At 45.4% G+C, this 17,309-nt stretch overlaps 1 protein-coding gene across 1 annotated transcript in view; it reads right to left on the reverse strand.

Moving 5' to 3' along the window:
* Positions 1-17,309, reverse strand: part of LOC127572475 (coiled-coil domain-containing protein 152-like) — an 87,615-nt gene that overhangs the window by 27,341 nt on the left and 42,965 nt on the right. The window contains exon 4 of the mRNA XM_052019797.1: positions 8,630-8,698. Coding sequence (XP_051875757.1) covers positions 8,630-8,698 — 69 coding nt within the window. The remainder of the gene's footprint in view (positions 1-8,629; positions 8,699-17,309) is intronic.

Genomic DNA, 17,309 nt, shown 5'->3' on the forward strand with positions numbered 1-17,309 from the left:
CTCGTCTGTGCTTGGTCTCACCAATAGAGAGGAGCTCTGAGGTTGGAGGAGGTGAACGGGAATCTTTGCCTCACCTGGAAGGGCTGAATATTGTGTGCAGTTCTGATAGCCACAATATAATGCAGAAGAGATTCACAAGGATGCTGCCTGGATTAGAGGACTTAGTTATGAGTTTGTTTTCCCAGGAGTCAAGGAGGCTGAGGGTTGACCTGACAGAAGTATGAGAGACATTATGAGAGACGTAGAGAGAGTAGATAGCCAAAATCTACTTCCCATGGTAGGGATATCAAAAACAAGAGGGCATAGGTTTCAGGTGAGAGGAAGGAGTTTTAAAGGGAATCTGAGTGTTAAATTTTTACACAGAGAGTGGTTGATATCTGGGACTGCTGCCAGAGGAGGTGATGGAATCAGACATAATTACCAACGTTTAAGAGTCACTTGAAAAGGCATGGCGTAGAAGGATACAAACCTAGTGTGGGTAAATGGGATTAGTGTAGATGGGTAAAAAAGTTGGCACGGGTTTGGGGGCTGGAGGGCCCTTTTCTGTTCTGTACGACTCAATGACACACGCATAAAAACAGAGACCAACACAAAAACAATACTTCACAACACAATGAAAGTAGTAGTGCTTGTTGGTATAAAATAAGTTTTCCAAGCTGAGTTAAATCAAGCTACTTGCAAAGATGTTTCAAGACACCCGAGCTGCAGGATTGTGACATGATTTCAGCACCTTCCCAATGAAGCACAAATAAAGTTCATCAGACATGTTCAAATAAAAGTGGAATCACCTGCGTAAACTGCTCCTCTGAAAGAATGCCTCTTCAGCCTCTGGCTCAAAGACGGCGAGTGGTATTTGTGAGAAAATATCATCTAATGCAAAGTAAGTGGGTTCCAGGTAGACTAACTCCCCATGATAGTAAAAGGAAATACAAATGTACAACTCAGAATTAGAATTAATGTTCAGAACTCACTTGTAATCGGTCTATTTTTATTTTAGTCTACCAGAGAAGATCAGGAGTGTCCCTCATGAGTCCAGATAAGGACTCTGGTTCAACTAAGTATATGACAGTTTTCTACCCCACTGTGACTATTAGTTGCTGTGTGTCTGTACTTCCTGCAGGTGGTAGTGTTGGCTGTTCCCTGCATCGATACCAGCTGGAAAGTGCAACCCACTTACAACCAGTCCACATGAAAGGTCTCAACCCACAACATCGACCATCCGTTTCCCTCCAGAGATGCTGCCTTACTCACTGAGTTCCTCCAGCATTTAGTTTGTTGCCACGATAAACCAGCTGCATTGTAATCGGGGGTTGGAGCTAAGGTAAGTCTCTGATAAGTTTCTTTCTTTCTTTGATTTTTCCTTTAGCACCAGGCTAGAGTAGTTAGAATGGCTCCAGGGTCAGTGGTGTGTTCATCTTCTGAGATGTGGGAGTTCTGGGAGACCTCCACTCTCCCTGACAGCTACATCTGCGCAAAGTGCATCCAGCTGCAGCTCCTCACAGACCGTGTGAGGGAACTGGAGCTGCAGCTGGATGACCTTTGGCTCCTACAAGATACTGAGGAGTTCAGAGATAAGAGCTACAGGGAGGCAGTCACTCCTAAGCTCCAGGAGGCAGGTAGCTGGGTGACTGTCAGGAGAAGGAAGGAAAAAAGGCAGGTAGTGCAGTTCCTCTGTGGCCGTTCCCCTGAATAACAGGTATACGCTTTGGATACTGTTGGGGGGGGATGACCTACCAAGGGAAAGCTGCAGTGACATGGTCTCTGGCACTGAGCCTGGTTGTGTAGCGCAGAAGGGAAGGGGGGAGAAGAGGAGAGCGGTAGTGATAGGGGATTCAATAGCAAGGGGGGCAGACAGGAGATTCTGTGGACGTGAAAGAGACTCCTAGATGGTATGTTGCCTCCCGGGTGCCAGGATCAGGGATGTCTTGGCTTAGGTCCACAGCATTCTGAAGGGGGAGGGTGAACAACCAGAAGTTGTGGTAAATATTGGTACCAATGACATTGGTAGGAAAAGAGATGAGGTCCTGAAGAGGGAATATAAGGAGCTAGGTAGGAAGCTGAAAAGCAGGAACTTAAGGGTAGTAATCTCTGGATTGCTGCCTGTGTCACGTGCCAGTGAGGGTAAGAATAGGTTGATTTGGCAGATGAATGCATGGCTGAGGAGTTGGTGCAGGGGGCAGGGTTTTAGATCTGTGGATCATTGGGAGCTCTTCTGGGGCAGGTACGAACAGTACAAAAGTGACGGGTTACACCTGAACCGGAGGGGGGCCAATATTCTTGTGGGCAGGTTTGCTGTTGGGGAGGGTTTAAACTAGTTTGGCAGCGGGATGGGAACCAAAGTGATAGGGCAGAGGTTGGCTCATTTAGTGCACAAGTAGATGCACCGTGTAGAAGGACTGTGAGGAAGGATAGGCAGTTGAAAGGGCAGTTGAATGGGGTGAAGTGTGTCTAATGTGAGAAGTATCAGGAACAAGGCTAATGAACTTAGAGCGTGGGTAAGTACATGGAAATATGATGTGGCCATCACAAAGACTTGCCTGTCACAAGGGCAGGAATGGCTGCTGGATATTCCGGGGTTTAGATGTTTCGAAAGGGACAGACGGCGGTAAAAGAGGTGGGGGAGTGGCTTTGCTGATCAGGGACAGTGTCACAGCTGTAGAGAGGGAGGACGTCCTGGAGGGATCGTCTGCTGAGTCAGAGTGGGTGGAAGTCAGAAAATAGGAAGGGAACAATCACTCTATTGGAGTATTCTACAGACCCCCCAATAGCAGCAGAGACACTGAGGAGCAGATCGGGAGGCAGATTTTGGAGAGGTGGAAAAATAACAGGGTTGTTGTCATGGGTGATTTCAACTTCCCTAATATTGATTGGCACCTCCTTAGTGTGAAAAGGGGATAGGTGTGTCCAGGAAGGATTCCTGACACAGTATGTGGACAGGCTGACTAGAGGAGAGGCCACACTGGACCTGGTACTAGGCAATGAGCCTGATCAGGTTTCAGATCTCCCGGTGGGAGAGCATTTTGGAGACAGTGACCATAACTCCTTGACCCTTACAACAGCCTTGGAGAGGGATAGGAGCAGATGATATGGGAAAGTATTTAATTGGGGGAGAGGGAATTATAACACTATTAGGCAGGAAATTGGGAGCGTAAATTGAGAACAGATGTTCTTGGGGAAGTGCACACTGGAAATGTGGAGGTTGTTTAGGGAGTACTTGCATAGGGTTCTGGATAGGTTTGTCCCACTGAGGCAGGGTAAGGATGGTAGAGTGAAGGAAGCATGGTTGACAAGAGATGTAGAATATATTGTCAAGAGAAAGAAAGAAGCTTACCCAAGGTTTAGAAAACAAGGATCAGACAGGGCTCTGGAGAGTTACAAGGTAGCCAGAACGGAGCTTAAGAATGGATTTAGGAAAGCTAGAAGGGGGCATGAGAAGGCCTTGGGGAGTAGGATTAAGGATGGCGTACAACAGGCTGATACGCAAGGGTATGTCGATGTGAGGAAAGAGGATGTGCTGGAACTTTTGAAAAACATTAGGATAGATAAGTCACCGGGGCTGAACGGGATATATCCAAGGTTATTACGGGAAGCGAGGGAAGAGCTTGCTGCGCTTTTGGCGATGATCTTTGCACCCTCACTGGCCACAGAAGTAGTGCCAGATGATTGGAGGGTGGCAAATGTTGTTCCTTTGTTTAAGAAAGGGAGTAGGGATAACCCTGGGAATTACAGACCAGTGAATCTTACTTCAGTGGTGGATGAATTACTGGAGAAGATTCTTAGAGACAGGATTTAAGAGCATTTGGAGAAGCATAGGCTGATTAGGGACAGTCAGCATGGCTTTGTGAGGGGAAGGCCGTGCCTCACGAGCCTGATTGAATCCTTTGAGGATATGACAAAGCACATTGATGAAGGTAGAGCAGTGGATGTGGTGTGCATGGATTTCAGTAAGGCATTTGATAAGGTTCCTCATGGAAGGATCATTCAGAAGGTCAGGAGGCATGGGATCAAAGGAAACGTGGCTGTGTGGATTCGGAATTGGCTTACCCATAGAAGACAGAGGGTGGTTGTAGATGGAACATTTTCTGACTGGAGGTTGGTGACCAGTGGTGTTCCGCAGGGATCTGTTCTGGGACCCCTGCTCTTTGTGATTTTTATAAATGACTTGGATGAGGATGTGGGAGGGTGGGTTAGTAAGTTTTCAGATGACACGAAGGTTGGTGGTTTTGTGGATAGTGTAGAAGGTTGCTGTAGGTTCCAACAGGACACTGATGGGCTGCAGAGCTGGGCTGAGAGAGTTCAAGCTGGAAAAGTGTGAAATGATACATTTTGGAAGATCAAATTTGAAGGCAGAATACAAGGTTAATGGCAGGACTCTTAGCAGTGTGGAGGAACAGAGGGATCTTGGGATCCACGTCCATAGTTCCCTGAAGGTTGCTGTGCGGGTCGATAGGGTTGTTAAGAAGGCGTATGGTGTGTTGGCCTTCATTAGGCGGGGTATTGAGTTCAAGAGCTGCCAGGTAATGCTGCTGGTCTATAAAACTCTGGTTAGACCACACTTGCAGTATTGCGTTCAGTTCTGGTCGCCTCATTACAGGAAGGATGTGGAAGCTTTAGAGGGGATGCAGAGGAGATTTACCAGGATGCTGCCTGGATTGGAGAGCATGTCTTATAAGGATAGGTTGAGTGAGCTAGGGCTTTTCTCTTTGGAGTGAAGGAGGATGAGAGGTGACTTGATAAGATGATGAGAGGCATAGATCGAGTGGACAGTGCTCACACAACCATTTATTATGGACTCCAAGCAAGCCAGAGTGTTTCCTGTCATCGTCTCCGCTCCCCTACATGGCTCCATCTGCCCGTCATCCTTCAACCCTCCTCGGTCCACCTATCACCTACAACCCCTGTCTCAACCCTCGCCTTCTATATACTGACTATTTTTCCTCTCCATTCTCAGTCCTGATACAGGATTTTGATCTGAAACATTCCTTCCCCCATTCTCCCCCCGGCTCTATCCCCCATATTTGTTACTCGACCTGCTGAGTTCCTCCAATAGATTGGAACACAGAACACATAACACAGAACAGTACAGCGCAGTACGGGCCCTTTGGCCCACGATGTTGTGCCGACCTATATAAACCTTATCCACATTCAATCTATCCCTCTCTACGTCACCTCTCATAACCCTTTATTTTTCTTTTGTCCATGTGCCCATCTAACACTCTCTTAAATGACCCGATCACATTGGCCCCTACCAGCACCCCCGGCAGTGCCTACCAGGCACCCACCACTCTGTGTGTAAAACAAAAACTACCTCTAACATTTCCCCTGAACTTTCCTCCATGTACCTTAAACAGGTGACTTCTAGTATTAGCCATTACGGCCCTGTGGAAAAGGTGCTGGCTCTCCACTCTGTCTATGCCTCTCATAATCTTATCCACCTCTGTCAAGTCGCCGCTCATCCTCCGTCGATCCAAAGAGAAAAGCCCTAACTCCTCAACCTCTCCTCATAAGACATGTTCTCCAATCCAGGCAACACCCTGGTAAATCTCCTCTGCACCCTCTCCAAAGCTCCCACATCCTTCCTATAATGTGGTGACCACAACTGAACACAATATTCCAAGGGTGGTCTAACCAGAGTCTTATAGAGCTGCAACATCACTCGTGGCTCTTGAACTCAATGCCCAGCTAATGAAGGACAGCACACCATATGCCTTCTTAACCACCCTACTTGTGCGGCAACTTTGAGGGATCTATGTACTTGGACACCAAGATCTCTCTGTTCCTCCACACTGCTAAAAATCTGCCATTAACCATGTACTCTGGCTTCAAGTTCATTCTTCCAAAGTGTATCACTTCACTCTTCTCCGGATTTAACTCCATCTGCCACTTCTCCACCCAGATCTGTATCCTGTCTAAATCCTGTTGCAACCTACGATAACCTTCTGCACTATATACCACCAACTTTCATGTCATCTGCAAACTTACCAACCCACCCTTCCACTTCTTCATCCGAGTCATTTATAAAATTCACAAAGAGCAGGGGTCCCAGAACAGATCCCTGTGGAACACCACGAGTCACCAACCTCCAGGTCGAATACTCCCCTTCTACAACCACCCTCTGCCTTCTGTAGACAAGCCAATTCTGAATCCACACAGGAATTTTCCATGGACCCCATACCTTATGACTTTCTGGATGAGCCTACAATGGGTAACTTTGTCAAATGCCTTGCTAAAATCTATATATATCATATCCACTGCACTATCTTCATCAATTTGTCTTGTCACTTCCTCGAAAAACTCTACTAGGCTCCTGAGGCATGACCTACCCTTCACAAAGCCATGTTGACCATCCCTAATAAGACTATGCTTCTCCAAATGCTCATAAATTCTGTCCCTAAGAATCCTCTCCAGTAGTTTGCCCACCACTGATGTAAGACTCACTGGTCTATAATTCCCAGGATTATCCCTTTTACCTTCCTTGAACAATCGAACAATATTTGCCATCCTCCAGTCCTCCAATACCACTCCTGTGGCCAGGGAGGACTCAAAGATCATCGTTAATGCTCCAGCAATCTCTTCCCTCCCTTCCCATAGTAACCTGGGGTATATCCTGTCCGAACCCAGGGACTTAGCTATCATAATGCTTTTTAGTAGCTCCAACACTGCTTCTTTCTTAACCTCAACATGCTCCAACAGATTTGCCTGTTCTACGCTAACCTCACATTTGTCTCTCTCCCTGGTGAACACTGAAGGAAACTATTCATTCAGGCCCTCCCCTACCTCCTTTGCCTTCAGACACATATATCCCCCCCCCCTTATCCTTGAGTGTTCCTACACTCACCCTAGTCATCCTCTTGTTGCTCTTATACATGTAGAACGCCTTAGGGTTTTTCTTAACTCTACTTGCCAAGGCCTTCTCATGTCCCCTTCTAGCTCTCCTAGGTCCGTTCTTAAGCTCCATCCTGACTACCTTAGAACTCTCAAGAGCCCTGTCTCATTTTTGCTTCCTAAACCTTAAATATGCTTCCTTCTTCCTCTTGACTAAACCTTCCACCTCTCTGGTTAACCATGGTTCCTTCACCCTACCATCCTTTCCTTGTCTCAGCTGGACAAACTTACGTAGATCCCCATGTAAGTGGTCCCTAAACAACCTCCATATTCCTGCAGTACATTTACATCTGTTCCTGGTTTATGTTCCCAATTTCTTGCCTAATACCATCATAATTTACCCTCCCCCAATTAAATACTTTCCCACACGGTCTGCTCCTATCCTTGTCCATGGCTATGCTAAAGGTCTGGGAGTTGTGGTCACTATCCTCGAAATGCTTGCCCACCGAGAGGTCCGTCACCTGACCAGGTTCATTGCCTAATACCAGATCAAGCATGGCCTCTCTCTAGTATGTCCATATACTGTATCAGGAATCCTTCCTGTACACACCTAACAAATTCTGCCCCATCTAAACTTTTTGCACTAAGGAGGTTCCAATCAATATTAGGGATATATTGGTTTTTGCTGAAGACAGAGTGTTTGAGGATCGGGAACTTGCACTGCCTTCCTAGTGGCGCTAGCAAGAGACTTGAACCACTTCCATGGTGGGACTACGTTCAAGTACTTTGACTTTGTTGCCTGAACTGAGCAAGCACCGATAGGCAGCTCATTGGTTTGCTGGGTGGTGAAATCCAGTCACTCTATTCTGGAACAGAGTTGGAGTAGGGGTTACAAGGGAGCTGGGAGTAGATAGGAACATCGGGAGAGCAGTGACTACAATCACTGCAATTAATCCTATAAAGATCACTCAGTGCATGGAAGTTTTCTTCAATCATTCCCGGTGGATTGTGTGGGAAGTCTGTGCTTAATAATGAACTCGGTATCAACCATAAAACCCTCTTTTGATTCAGTAACTCATCAACAGTCTGCTGCCACATTTGAAGCACGGTCACTTGGCTAGGATACCAGGTTGATTCCCAGATGTCGAACCTTTAGGACGGCACAGTAGCATAGTGGTTAGCACAATGCTTTACAGCGCCAGCAACCCGGGTTCAAATCCGGCCGCTGTCTGTAAGGAGTTTGTATGTTCTCCCTGTGTCTGTGTGGGTTTCCTCCGGGTGCTCCGGTTTCCTCCCACATTCCAAAGACGTACAGGTTAGGAAGCTGTGGGCATGCTGTGTTGGCGCCGGAAGCGTGGCGACACTTGCGGGCTGCCCCCCAAAATTACTACGCAAAAGATGTATTTCACTGTGTGTGTTTCGATGTACATGTGACTAATAAAGATCTTATCTTATCTTTATAAGTGGACAGAAGGAAGAAAATTGGATTAAAAACTGTTCCTTAACAAACTGATAAACAATATCTACAATGAGACTGGAAAAGTGGTGGAAGTAAGTCCCTAAAGAGTAAGAATCCCTAGAGTAAACTCTTGTTTACAATGCTAAAACACTGGACTTTCATCCAGGATCATCAACACAAATCTCAATCTTAAAACACCTTTTCAGCACAATCTCTGCTGTGTCAGTGAGTTGTCAGTTTTTACTGGATGAGTGAGAAAACTGAGAAAAAGGAGGAAAAGAAACAGGGTAATAGCTGAATCAATGGAACAACATTCCATTACTCTAAGTCACCATGGACTCTTACCTCTCACATCATATTGATTTTGAATGGTGCCCTGCAGTTCCTCCATCATTCTATGCAACACAACACATTCTGAAAAGCAAAGATATCCAATACATTACTGGATAAAAAGGATATGTACAAACACAGCTCGTTCAGCTCTGACTTGGATGGGGTGGGGTGTGGAAATCCCAGAGTAGGGTGGGAAGGAGTTGTAGCAGGACATCTGGAATTTGGGCTTCCTCACAAGCTTCTGAGATCTGACTCTAGAGCAGTGCTTTCCTAACTTGCCATTGGTTAAAAACTGCTGGAGGATCTCAGTTGGTCAAACAGCATCTGTGGAGGTAAAGGGATGGATGACGTTTTGAATCAAGACCCTGCATCAGGACATCTTTGCCTCTACCGATGCTGCTTGACCTGCTGAATTCTTCCAGCAGTTTGGAGACACAAGATATTCTGCAGACACTGGAATCTGGAGCAACACACACAAAATGCTGGAGGGACTCAGCAGGTCAGTTAGCATCTATTGGAGGGAAATAAACAGTCAACTTTTTGGGTCGAGACCCCTCACCAGGACTCATAAAGGGTCTTAACCCAAAACGTCAACTATTTGTTTCTCTCCATAGATGCTGCCTGACCTGCTGAGTTCCTCCAGCATTTTGTGTGTGTTCTTTCAGCAGTTTCTTTTTTTTCTCTAGATTCAGAAAAGCAAAAATATCCAACACATTACTGTCTCTTGTGTCTCCTCTGGGAGGTTTGGTTCTCTGTTAGGTATGGAACATTTCAGAGGAGACTAGGTGCAAGAGCAGAGATGAAGGCTTCTAAATGGCAGAGTAGGGAAGGTCCTCATCTGTTTGGGAGGCAAGTGGTCCTGGGGTTGAAGGTGGTGGTCGATGATGCTGAGCTTGGGGAGATACTGAATATGGATCGCAGTCCCATATCATGACCACTTATTTTCAGAAGTAGGTAGGTTTGAGCTGAATGTTCAATCTGAGAATGTTAACACTTAATCCAATCTAAGCCAACCATATTTTTGGAGATAAAAATCTGCCGGGACAACATGGGTTTATCGGGGGATGAGTATTTTATTTGATTATCCTTGGGATCAGAAGTATCTATGCAAAGCCTTTAGTCAGTAGATTCAATGAAACACAGAATTGTTATGACACAGCGGCCCATTTGACCGATCAAGTCTACGCTGGCTCAGCAAATTATTTGACTTCATTGCCTACCCAATTGTCTCTTGAAAACCATGACTGATTCTCTTTCCACCACCCTTAATAGCAGTGTTCCAGATCAGAAATACCCTCTCCAAAAAAAATGTTTCTCCTTATGTCTAACTAGAATTTTTTGCTGAAAGTTCTGTTCCATCCACTTGCGGTATCAGCTTTCCCCAACTAAACTTGTCACAATTTTACATTGGAGAGAATTGGATAATTTTACACAGCACAGAAACCAGTCAATGCCTGTTCTCATGCTCCACAGAAGCCTCATCCCCTCTTACATCATCTAAATCTATTAGCATAGCCCTTCTCCTTCATGTGCTTTTTCAGCCTCCCATTAAATGTATCTGCACTATTTGCTTAAACTAGTTCCTGTGGAAACAAGTTCCACACTCTCACTTCTCTTTGGGTAAAGAGGTTACTTCTGAAATGTCTACCGGGTTTCTTGGTGGCTATCTTATGAATGACCCTAGTTAAACACCTTCCCACAAGTGAAAATACATATCCTGCATATCCTATTTAAACTTTTTACAGCTTTAAAGACGTCTATTTGGTCTTTCTTGAACCTATTCCTCACCAATGTCCACATGAATCACACTCAGAATGTGCTTGGTAGCGAAGAATCACCTTCTATAACCTTCAAACTATCAAGCTCTTGTCTTCTGCTGATCTTGCCAAAGTGTTCAGGAAAATGAAAATCAATGCGACCTCCAAATTGATGTGGTCACAGAGACTTCCCTTTGTCTGATTCCAAAAGCTATTTTCAGTTCTGCTCATTCCTTGAACTGTTGCAGCTCACTATGCTTTAATACTAATTCTCAATTTGCAAAATTAAAAGATGCTATATAAATTAAGCAAATCCCAAGCAAATTTGAATACATTCTGTGAATTACTGGTTACTTAATAATAGGCAACAAATATTAATGCTAAGACACTTAATAAATGTTTACAGGAAAAAAATTAGGAGTATGGGTAAATATTAATACCCACTTTATTAACACCAATATTATTACTGAATCTTAATGCCCTATTAGCATTCACATCAGCTCTGACAGTCAGTGTAAATTGAACTCACTGGCAGTCTACCCAAGAAAATACATAACATCGTGTCATGAGAATTGTATTCACTGTATAGCACAGAAGCAGCCCACTTAGCCCAACACATCCATTCTGGTGCTTAAGCTCCATGAACCTCCTCCCATCTCAGTTTAACTTATGCTATCCAATTTTTTTTTTACTTTTTTATGCTGTGTGCAATTGGAATCTGGAATGCACTGCCTATGGTGACACAGAAAGGGCCGGGGCTGGAACATGGGATTTGCTCTGGAAGAGATATGATGGGGCAATTGTCCCCCCAGAACTGATCTGGATTGTCTGGTAAATTACCTAATTTAATGCTGGAAGCACTCAGTAGAACAGGAAGCATTTGAGGTGTAACACAAAAAAGGTAACATTTCAGCTCAATGACCTTTCATCAGAAAAGAATAAGCTTAGAAATGTCAGGGGCAGGGAAAATGCAGCAGGAGCCAACAATAGGTCATATTTCTCCTTTACATTCCCTTGTCAATATCGTCTGAAGCACAGCATCAGTTCCAATATCTCTTGGTAGAAATAGCTGGACCACTTTTTGTTTGCTTTATTTTGCCTTAGAGGAATATATACTATTTGTAAACTATATTAATATTTTGAATATATTATTTATATTGGGCTTTGGCTCAACGGGCCTAGGCGATAACGGGCCGAGGCGGGTGAGTAGCTGGTAGGTAAAGGTAAGGTTTACCTGTTACCTGTTATTGTTATAAATTTTAAGTAGGATAAAACTAGGGAGGGAAAGAATTAGTTCAGATGGAGGACGTGGTGGTGTGCTGCAGCTGCTTGATGTGGGAGCTAGTGGACCCTGTTGGGGTGCACGGTGACCACTTCTGCAGTACAGGCTAGAGGCTGGATGAACTTCGGCTCAGAACTGATGAGCTGGAGTCGCAGCTTCAAACACTGCGAAGCATCAGGGATGGAGAGAGTTATGTAGATACTGTGCATCGGGAGACAGTCACCCACCCCCCACCCCCCCCCCTTAGAGCAGGTACTTCTAGGGTCCAGGAAGTAGATAGAAGGGTGACTGTCAGGGGAGAGAAAGAGAAGGGGAACAGGCAGACAGTGCAGAGGACCCCGGAGGCTGTTCCCCTCAGTAACCGTTTTCTGCTTTGGAAGCTGTTAAGGGGGATGACCAGCAGGATCAAGCATCAGTAGCCAGGCCTCTGGCACTGGGACTGGTCCTGCTGCTCAGAAGGGAAGGGAGGAGGAGAGGAGGGCAGTAGTGATAGGGGACTCGATAGTCAGGGAAACAGATAGGAGGTTCTGTGGCAGTGAGCATGAATCCCAGATGGTATGTTGCCTCCCAGGTGCCAGGGTCTGGGATGTCTCTGATCAGGTCCACAGTATTCTTGAGCAGGAGGGAGAACAGCCAGAAGTCGTGGTACATGTTGGTACCAACGACATAGGTAGGAAGAAGGATGAGGTCCTGATAAGTGAGTTTAGGGAGCTAGGCAGAAGGCTGAAGAACAGGACCTCAAGGGACCTCAATCTCAGGATTGCTGCCAGTGCCACGTGATAGTGAAGGTAGGAATAGGAGGAGATAGCAGATGAATGCATGGCTGAGGAGTTGGTGCAGGAGGGAAAGTTTTAGATTTTTGGATCATTGGGATCTCTTCTGGGGAAGGTGGGACCTGTACAGAGAGGACGGGTTACACCTGGACCTGAGGGGGCCAATATCCTTGCAGGCAGGTTTGCTAGGGTGGTTCGGGAGGGTTTAAACTAGTGTGTGAGGGGGATGGGAACCAGAGGGGTAGGTCAGAGGAAGAAGTGGATGTGGAAAAGTCAGATCTAACATGTCGAGAGGCTTTGAGGAAGGAGAAGCAGAGTACAGGGTATAAAAGTAGAAAGGTGGATAGGCTAAGGTGCACTTACTTAAATGCAAGAAGTATCAGGAATAAGCATGATGAATTGAGAGCTTGGATAAGTACATGGGACTAGATATTGTGGCTCTTGCAGAGACTTGGCTGTCAACAGGGCAGGAATGGATACTGAATATTCCTGGATTTCAGTGTTTTAAAAGGGATGGGGTGGGGGGAGAAGAGGGGGAGGGGTGGTGTTACTGGTCAGGGATACTATTACAGCTGCAGAAAGGGTGGATAATGTAGAAGGATCCTCTCTAGAGTCAGTATGGGTGGAAGTTAGGAAAAAGAAAGGGGCAGTTACTCTACTGGGAGTATTCTCTAGGCCCCCCGATAGCAGTAGGGATACCGAGGAGCAGATTGGGAGGCAGATTTTGGAAAGGTGCAAGAATAACAGGGTTGTTATCATGGGAGACCAACTTCCCAAATATTGATTGGCACCTGCTTAGTCACAAAGGTTTAGACAGGGCAGAGTTTGTTAAGTGTGTTCAGGATGGATTCCTGTCACAGTATGTTGACAGGCCAACTAGAGGGAATGCCATATTAGATCTAGTATTAGGTAATGAACCGGATCAGGTGACAGATCTCTCAGTGGGTGAGCATTTGGGGGACAGTGACCACCGCTCCCTAACCTTTAGCACTGTCATGAACAAGGATAGGAGCAAAGAGGACGGGAAGATATTTAATTGGGGAAGGGCAAATTATGAAGCTATAAGGCTAGAACTTGAGAGTGTAAATTGGGATGACATTTTTGAAGGGAAATGTACTATAGAGATGTGGTCGTTGTTCAGGGATCTCTTGCAGGATGTTAGGGATAAATTTGTCCCGGTGAGGCAGAGAAAGAATGGCAGGGTGAAGGAACCGTGGGTGACAAGAGAGGTGGAACATCTAGTTAAGAGGAAGAAGGCAGCATACATACGTTGTAGGCAGCAAGGATCAGATAGGGCTCATGAGGAATAAAGGGTAGCAAGGAAGGAACTTAAGAAGGGGCTGAGGAGAGCAAGAAGGGGACATGAAAAGGCTTTGGCGAGTAGGGTTAAGGAGAATCCCAAGGCTTTTTTCACGTACGTGAAGAGCAGAAGGATGACGAGAGTAAAGGTAGGACTGATTAGAGACAAAGGTGGGAAGATATGTCTGGAAGCTGTGGAAGTGGGTGAGGTTCTCAATGAATATTTCTCTTCACTATTCACCAAAGAGAGGGGCCTTGATGACACTATTGGTAAGGTTAATGTTCTAGAGCATGTAGGTATCAAGAGAGAGGATGTGTTGGAGCTGTTAGAAAATATTAGGACAGATAAGTCCCCAGGGCCTGACGGAATATTCCCCAGGCTGCTCCACGAGGCAAGGGACAAGATTAATGAACCGTTGGCTAGGATCTTTGAGTCCTCGTTGTCCACAGGAATGGTACCGGAGGATTGGAGGGTGGCAAATGTTGTCCCCTTATTCAAAAAAAGTCAGTAGGGATAGTCCAGGGAATTACAGACTGGTGAGCCTTACATCTGTGGTGGGTATGCTGTTGGAAAGTATTCTAAGAGATAGGATCTATAAGCATTTAGAGAATCATGGACTGATTAAGGACAGCCAGCATGGCTTTGTGAAGGGAAGATCATGTCTCACAAGCCTGATAGGGTTCTTTGAGGAGGTGACCAGGAAGATTGATGAGGGTAGTGTAGTAGATGTGGTCTACATGGATTTTAGTAAGGCGTTTGACAAGGTTCCACATGGTAGCCTTCTTCAGAAGGTCAGAGGGCATGGAATCCAGAGAGGCTTGGCCATGTGGATTCAGAATTGGCTTGCCTGTAGAAAGCAGAGGGTTGTGGTGGAGGGTGTGCACTCAGATTGGAGGGCTGTGACTAGTGTGCACTCAGATTGGAAGGCTGGGTTAGCAAGTTTGCAGACAACACAAAGGTCAATGGTGTTGTGAATAGTGCGGAGGGCTGTCGAAGCTTGCAGGTGGATATTGATAGGATACAGAACTGGGCTGAGAAGTGGCAGACGGAGTTCAATCTGGAGAAGAGTGAGGTGGTACACTTTGGAAGGACAAACTCCAAGGCGGAGTACAAGGTTAATGGTAGGATTCTGGGTAGTGTGGAGGAGCAGAGGGATCTGAGAGTTCATATCCACAGATCACTGAAAGTTGCCACACAGGTGGATAGGGTAATTAAGAAAGCTTACGGGATGTTAGCCTTCATAAGTCGTGGGATCGAGTTTAAGAGCCGCGAGGTAATGATGCAGCTCTACAAACTGGTTAGACCACACTTAGAGTACTGTGTCCAGTTCTGGTAGCCTCATTATAGGAAGGACGTGGAAGCATTGGAAAGGGTGCGAGGAGATTTACCAGGATGCTGCCTGGATTGGAGAGTATGGTTTATGAGGAGAGACTAAGGGAGCTAGGGCTTTACTCTTTGGAGAGAAGGAGGATGAGGGGAGACATGATAGAGGTATACAAGATATTGAGAGGACTAGTTAGAGTGGACAGCCAGCGCCTCTTTCCCAGGGCACCAATGCTCAATACAAGAAGGTATAGCTTTAAAGTAATGGGTGGGAAGTTCAAGGGAGATATCAGAGGGAGGTTTTTCACTCAGAGAGTGGTTGGTGCATGGAATGCGCTGCCTGGGGTGGTGGTGGAGGCAGATACATTGGTCAAGTTCAAGAGATTGTTAGATAAGCATATGGAGGAATTTAAAATGAGGGGGGATATGTGGGAGGAAGGGGTTAGATAGTCTTAGGCGTGGTTTAAAGGTCGGCACAACATGGTGGGCTGAAGGGCCTGTATTTTTCTATAGTTAAACCACCAGATGAATTGAACTTGTTAATATGGAAATGTTAGTTCTGATTTTGTTCTAACGTTGCACTTTTTTGACTGTATTTTATATGTCTTCATGTAAATTAAGGGGAGAGAGGTGTAATTATTTGAATGGGACTTTAAAAGACTGAGTTGTAATTCTATTGTTCACTCCCTCTAGAGGTCCATGTTCTCCCCCTCCCCCACCCACCTACCTTCCCCCTCTCACCTGGACTCGCCCATCACCTGAACTCACCTATCCCCTGCCTGCGTGTGCTCCTCCCCCTCCCACCACCACCTTATTCTCGCTTCTGCCCTCTTCCTTTATGGTCCTGATGAAGGGTCTCGGCCCAAAACATCGACTGTTTATTTCCCTCCATGGATGCTGCCTGACCTGCTGAGTTCCTCCAGCACTTTTTCTGTATTGCTCCATGTTTTAACTGCAGGGCTGTGCATCTTATGCTATGTTTCTACACACTGAATGCTCCCACCACTTTAGGGCTAACATCTCATGCTAATAAAGTCCACACTCATTCAGCACTGAACAATTCCTAGTGGAAGTGACTTGGAGTGATAAGGTTCAGTTTAAGCCACTGGACTAACTGAGCATTCCACGATACACAATGTAAAAGTACTGGTGAAATCTGTGTGAGGATCATGTTCACATCATTCAAACCATACAGATACAATCACTATGTTGTCACATGATCTTGCTCAAGGATCTACCTCTAATTCTATCTGGCTTGTTCATGCATCTTTTAATGCCATGCATAAATGAAGTCTTCTGGAGAATAGGTATAACGAGCAGATGTTTCATTTCACCACAACACTTTGCTGTTACCCCTCAGCTTCTCATAAGGATCTGTAGTTCTAAGTTTTTGAAGAACACTTCAAGTAGGGGAGAAGGATCACAAGATAGGAATCAAACTTTATACCAAAGATAGTAGTCAATTGCCGCCTGTTTTCAGTAGTGGGAGGGTCAAGTTCAAGTTCATTGTCACGGGCATACATACCCTGAATATAAATGCCATGAAAATTAAGCTTTTTGCAGCAGCAGCATAGTACATTATAAACATGACAAACTTAAATTACATAAACTTAAATTGACATAAATTATTATATAACTTACCTGACAAAATAAACAAAAATATCATTATGACATTTGTTACGAACTGGGTTACTATTGGTGAATGTCCCTTTAAGATACAGCATAGTTGTGTGTGTGTGTGTGTGTTGGCGTGGTTACGACAACAGAAGATAAACAACGTAATGACGTTTTTGAAGCGGTCAGTCTGAAGGAGGAGAGAGAGAGTGTCTGTCTCTACAATCCACGTATGGATTTTTGGAGTAATCCAGTGGAGTCCACTTTGTCGTTAACCTGTAGAGGGAAACAGGTATTTGTGTGGACAGCCACGTCTCCGATGCTTTTCGAGGTGGCAGATACTTCGGAACCAAGCAGTGGAGTTCACTTTGTTGCTGGCCTGTAGAAGGAAGCAGGTATTTGTGTGGATGGCCATGATTCAAGTGCCTTTCAGAGTGAGGAAGTCACTACCGAGTAAACACTGAGGTGTCGTTTGGGTTCCAAAGTGGAACATTTGGATTTCGTAATTACTCTCTATTTTCTCCCTACAACTACGTCTTGTCTTCAGTCAGTGATGGTTGTTGAAGAAGCCTTTGCTCACCTTTCACCTTATGGCTTGCTGAACTGAACTTTAAGAACCATTCCTGGACTTGGAGTTTGGGAA

The sequence above is a fragment of the Pristis pectinata genome, chromosome 7, assembly GCF_009764475.1.
Source record: "Pristis pectinata isolate sPriPec2 chromosome 7, sPriPec2.1.pri, whole genome shotgun sequence".
NCBI classification, from domain to species: Eukaryota; Metazoa; Chordata; class Chondrichthyes; order Rhinopristiformes; family Pristidae; genus Pristis; species Pristis pectinata.